The sequence below is a fragment of the Canis lupus genome, chromosome 27 (assembly GCF_011100685.1).
Source record: "Canis lupus familiaris isolate Mischka breed German Shepherd chromosome 27, alternate assembly UU_Cfam_GSD_1.0, whole genome shotgun sequence".
Taxonomy (NCBI): domain Eukaryota; kingdom Metazoa; phylum Chordata; class Mammalia; order Carnivora; family Canidae; genus Canis; species Canis lupus.
The window spans coordinates 46,543,186-46,549,521 of record NC_049248.1 but is presented as its reverse complement, the minus strand read 5'-3'; the positions used below and the strand labels follow the sequence as shown (position 1 = coordinate 46,549,521).

General features: G+C 35.5%; 1 protein-coding gene across 1 annotated transcript; it reads left to right on the top strand.

Annotated features, from left to right (window-relative positions):
- The first annotated feature begins 639 nt into the window (after positions 1–639).
- OR6C69G (olfactory receptor family 6 subfamily C member 69G) lies at positions 640–1,575 on the top strand. Its single transcript, NM_001256498.1, has one exon. It carries the CDS (start codon positions 640–642, stop codon positions 1,573–1,575), a length of 936 nt encoding a protein of 311 aa, NP_001243427.1.
- The last annotated feature ends 4,761 nt before the right edge of the window (positions 1,576–6,336 follow it).

Below are 6,336 nucleotides of genomic sequence, written 5' to 3'. Positions count from 1 at the left end.
ACATCTTAGCGCTTACATACTGAGAAAAGTAGAAATAATTTTTTCTAGTGAAAGGGAATAAAAGGGAAAGGAGGAAAAATGAATGGAAATATCAGAAAGGGAGACAGAACATGAGAGACTCCTAACTCTGGGAAATAACAAGGGATGGTGGAAGGGGAGGTGGGCGGGGGGGGGTGGGGGTGACTGGGTGACGGGCACTGAGGTGGGCACTTGATGGGATGAGCACTGGGTGTTATTCTGTATGTTGGCAAACTGAACACCAATAAAAAAATAAATTTATATTAAAAAAAGAAAGAAAAATAATTTTTTCACATGCCTGTTCATTTCTTTACCTCATTACCATAAATCTAAGCCAGACTACAAAGATGATGTATAAGGTAGTTTTTTATTCATCAGATTTGTAGAAAATATTTGTCTTTCCTCAAAAATAAAGTAATAACAAAATAATAAAAAATATAAGTACTAGTTTTTGTTAGTTTATCTTACATTAATCATTTCAAAAATGTGCCCTATTAGTATGTATAATCAATAGCAACTACTAATATTCTGACATCATTATCTTCATAATTTACCATTGGTTCCTGTGCATATTGTTTTCTCAATATTTTTACCAGAGCAGAAGCGTATCAAGAGGTCAAGATGGAAAACCATACAACTGTGACAGTATTTATCTTAGCAGGATTGACGGAGGACCCAAAACTGAAGATTGTGCTATTTGTCTTCCTGCTCCTCACCTATTTGCTAAGCATCTCAGGCAACTTAGTCATTATTACCCTCACTTTGCTGGACTCCCATCTCAAGACCCCTATGTATTTCTTTCTTCGAAATTTTTCTTTCTTAGAAATTTCTTATACGACAGTCTGCATCCCCAAATTGCTTGTAAGCATGGCAACCGGTGACAAAACCATTTCCTATAACTGTTGTGCAACTCAGTTATTTTTTGCCTTCCTTCTTGGAGCATCTGAATTTTACCTCCTGGCTGTCATGTCCTATGATCGTTATGTCGCCATCTGCAAGCCCCTGCATTACACAACCATTATGAGCAGCAAAATCTGTATCCAGCTAGTCCTTAGCTCTTGGATCACTGGTTTCCTCATCATCTTTCCAGGACTCATTTTAGGCTTAAGCCTGGACTTCTGTGATTCCAATGTCATTGATCATTTCTACTGTGACACGGCTCCCCTCCTGCAGATCTCCTGCACAGACACACACGTGTTGGAAATGATGAGTTTCATCTTAGCTTTGGTGACTCTGCTGGTCACTTTGGCCTTAGTGATTCTATCGTACACATATATCGCCCTGACAATTTTAAAAATTCCTTCTGCCAACCAGAGAAAAAAGGCTTTCTCCACCTGTTCTTCTCACATGATTGTCATCTCCCTCTCATACGGCAGCTGCATCTTTATGTACATTAAACCCTCGGTCAAACAGAGGATATCCTTGATGAAGGGGGTGGCAGTTCTCAATACTTCTGTTGCTCCACTTTTGAATCCCTTTATCTATACTCTAAGGAACCAGCAGGTGAAGCAAGCATTTAAGAACTTGCTACAAAGAGTTCTGTCTTTATTCAAATAGAATCATAATGAGATATATAAGGAAGGTTAATAGGGAAAATTGCAAAGGATGTGGTTAGATTGGGTCCCAATTTTACTATTGCACCATCCAAAATATAATCATATTTTTCCTTTCACTTCTTTCTGAAGTGTCATGATGTTTACATTAGCTCCTGTTTCTCAATAATGGCTTCCATTTCAAAATACTAAAACTTTATTTTTCTGTTCCATTGTAAGCATTGTCAATTTTTTAAAAACATTTTTAAAAAAGATTTTTCTTATTTATTCATGAGAGACACAGAGAGAGGGCAAAGACACAGGCAGAGGGAGAAGCAGGCTCCCCTTCGGGAGTCTGATTCGGGACTGGATCCCAGGACCCCAGGATCACCCTCTGAGCTGAAAGCAGACACCCAACCACTGAGACACCCAGGTGTCCCAACATCCTCAAATTTGACTCATTTCTTCTCTCTGCTTCTTCCATTTAAATGTAGCAAACACTTCAAAGATTATTTTAGTCAACTTTATATATTAGTTCATGGAGACTTAATTATATTTATATCTATGCGGTATATTGTGTTCTTATATTTGATTTTCTACAAAATCTTGTTAAGTTCAAAACAATTATATGATATCTTCCTTGGGATTTTACCTTTCCTTGGCTTTTGTGTCCTGATACACATTCTCTATAGTTTTTAAATAAAGATATTTAAAAGTGGGAAGTTGAGATTAAAATATCAATATCATCCTTTGTCTTGAGAATTGAAAAAAACCCCACTATGCTAGTGTAATAAAATATCATATGGTATATAATTTTTATTTTACATTTTATGCCATATAAATAAGTAAATAAATACTGACTCATGTATGTGTACTAAATCAAGTAACTTTGAATAAGAATAAAATGCATCCTGGAGAGAGAGAGATCACATTTGATGCTTTATCAGCTATTCCTTATTCTTCTTGGAACTGACTGTGTTTCTTAGATTATACATCTATAATATAGCAATAACCAGTTTTTTTTTAAATTTTGAGATATTTTTAGGCTACTTTGAAAGTGTAAAATCAGTATTCTCCAGACTAAAAAAACAAAATAAAATGAAAACTTGTAGAATAAATTATCCTGATTTTATCTTGTAAAAAAAAAATGCACTTTAGAGAGGTATGATAAGTTACTCTCGTCACATAGCTAGTCAGAGAAACAGAATTCAAATTCATTTCTGCTTGATTCCAGAGGCTATGTCTATCCAGTACCAGCAATCCCCAGTTTGTAGCAAAGACTCGTCTACATGTATTCTGAAATGATGATGGATTCAGTTTTGGGGTTGGGTGTAGAGATGCAATAAGAGATTCTCACGCTGATTCCATTGCCTGCTAATGTAGTTTATTGTAGTGCTTTGTCATTTTATATATGTGATATGCTACTTAAAAATCTGGAAGACTCTGTAATATAGCAGTTCTGTACTTAGAGGATGCTTCCTACAGTTTTACCATATGGCCTGGTATACAGTCAAATTGTCTTGAAGTAGATAATTGCTTTTGTATACCCCAAATAATCTCCCTCTCTCTCACTGTCTTTTCTTTTTCTCTCTTTCTCCCTCTCTCTCACATCCACACATACACACCTTTCTCTATTTCAATAAATTTTTCTTTCTTCTTCCATTTCTTCTCTTTTCTTTTTTTTCTTTTTTTCATTATCTTCTTTTGGTAGAATGACTTCTGTAAGTCATATGCGGATCTATAAACCATAGTTAGCTAATCAAGGCTTTGGACTCCCTGATTAGATCAAGACTACACTTCTACCCTGTGCTTTACAAATGATCATATTCTCTCTACAAATAAGAACTCAATTAGTGTTGGGCATGAAACTAGTCAGTTCAGTAAAACTCGATGTGATAAAAAAATTTGTAAATGTTAGAATATTCTTTTCTGTTATAATTACAGCTATAAAAATAAACCCAGAACTTTCAGGAGTTCATTAAATAGAGCATGTTTACTTCACTATGAAACTAGGGTAAAGAAAAGCAGAGCCAAGAAATAAACTGAAAGAATATGAATGCCAATAACTTAATTTGATTCTCCGTAACCAATAATATGAAAGCTCATCCCTTGGAATTTCAGGTGGGACTCTCTATACTCATAACCAAGGCGAATCTATCTAATTGTCTTATCTACTAAATGTTCTCTCTACCCGTTGGCCCTTGGTGGCTTTGTCCTCAGGTAGAAAGCAAGAGAAAATGAAAACTAAGAAAACTTTTACTCCCTATTTTTTTTGTCTACTACATTTTACTTAATGTTTATGCAAATACCATCAGGCCAGATAGTCCTAGAAATCTGTTTCAGAAAGGGACAATATTTAAGGTGTTAGGTATACAACAAAATTGAGCACTTTTAGGTATACAACAAAATTGAAAGGAAGGTACAGAGATTTCCTATAAACCCATGGACCTCGTACACACACAGCCTTCCCTATTTACAACCTCCTCCAGCAGAGTGGTATGTTTGTTACAACTGATGAACCTATATTGACACATCATAATTACCCCAAATCCATATTTTGCATTATGGTTCACTCTCAGTGAGTGTTCATTCTATAGATTTGGAAAAAATGTATAATGATTGATAGACATATAAATATATAGCTACGTAGATGATATAGATGGTTGATAATAATACAGATATTGATGATATGTAGACATAAATCCTCTGTGGCCTGCCTTCTCATCACTCCCTATCCCTCAGCCTCTGAAAACCATGGATTTTACTGTCTTCATTGTTTTCCTTTTCCAGAATGCCATGTAGTTGGAATGGTAAAATTTCAGATTGTTTTTTTCACTTAGTGACGTGCATCCAAGTTTCCTCTGTGTATTTTCATGGCTTGATAGCTCATTTATTTTTAGCACTGAATAATATTCTATTTTCTAGAAGTATCATAGATTATCCATTTACCTACTAACGGGTATCTAAGCGGCTTCTAAGTTTGGGCAATTATGAATAAAGTTGCTATAAAGATCCGTGTGCAAGTTTTTGCGTGGACATGTTTTCATCTCATTTGGGTAAATACCAAGATGAGTGATTGCTGGATCGTATAGTAAGAATGTGTTTAATTTTGCAAGAAACCGCCAAACTGTCTTCCAAAGTTGCTATACCATCTAGCATTCTACCAGCAACAGATGAGAGTTCATTTTGCTGCACATCCTCATCAGCGTTGGGTGTTGTCATGTTCCAGGATTGTGTGTAGTGGTGGTATCTCCTTATTGTTTTGATTTACATTTTCCTGATTACACATGATGTGGATCATCTTTTTGCGTGCTTATTTGCCATCTCTGTAGTATCTTGGGTGAGGTGTCTGTCAAGATCTTTGGCCCATTTTTTAATATTGTTCTTTTTCAGATTGTTGAATTCTAAATTTTTGTGTATTTGAGTTGACAATCCTATTTAGATGTGTTTTCTCAAATCTTGTCTCCCTGTATGTGCCTTGTCTTCTCATTTCCTTGACATTATCTTTTGGAGAGCAGAGGTTTTTAATTTTAATGAAGTCCAGCTTATCCGTTATTTCTTTCATGGAGTGTGCCTTTGATGTTGTATCTAAAAGATCATTACTAAACCCAAAGTCATCTAGATTTTCTCTATGTTACATTCGGAGTTTTAAAGTTTTGCCTTGTGCATATAGGTCCACTCTCAATTTTGAGTTCATTTAAGTGATGAATGTAAAGCCTGTGTCTAACATGGCATGAGGAAGAATTGAAATGTGTTAGCTGTTGTCACTTCTGAGCTCAGGTTTACTGGTGTCCTATAAAAGCTTGGACATTTTGCCACAGAGCTAAACATTGATAACCGGATTTGGAGTTGGAGAAGATGAAAAAAGATCTAGGTGAAAATGGAACAATTACCAACAAAATAAACCCAACCATCTCCCACCAACAAGGTAAACCAGCAGATAAACACAACCTGTGTGAGCTACCAAATGGCTTCTGCTTTATTCTGTTCTCCAAATATCCCAAATAATCTCTCTGGTGGTTCACCGTAACAGGAAACAAACAGGGAAGGGACATTCTAGAGAAATAGTTCAGCCTAGCCACATTGAAACATTACAACGCCTTCAGAGATATATTGCCAGAGTGCCTAAGGAAACTTTTGAAGTTCATTATCTTGATTTCAGCAATGGTTTCACAGGTATATATAGGTATCAAATCTCAAGTTATAAACTTTATTGGATGCATTTTATTTTGCACAAATTGTAACTCCATAAAATTGTAAAAATAATTAAACAAGGGAAAATAAAACAACAGCAACAAAACCTGCAACCCAGCCTGAACTTAACTCAGATTCTAATTGAATTAAGAGACACAGTTATTATTCCCTCTTATTATTCTCCTGGAGGTCCTAGGGTTCCTCCATCCTGACTAATTTTTTCCCCCTATCTTCTGCAGATTTTCAACTACTTCAACATAATGTTCCTGGATTTTTGATTGGTTGGTTGGTTGATTGATTTACTTTTGTGTTTTAATTTAATCAGTGATTAACAGAATTTTGTCTGTTTGAAAAGCAGTCGCCTATGTCAACAGTGTTCAGCTACGTATCATTATGTGATCTGTCTTCTGAAATTGAGCAGCCACCATAATGTGACATAATGTTTTGGATAACTACGATTGATGTACTGATGATGTGGAAAACAAATAATCAAGTGAACTAATGAGTCAGTTACCTGTCAATCTAAATAACTAACACAGTATGTAACTTACTCACCTGTTAACATCAGCCATGTGTCAGGTACTTAGGTGTT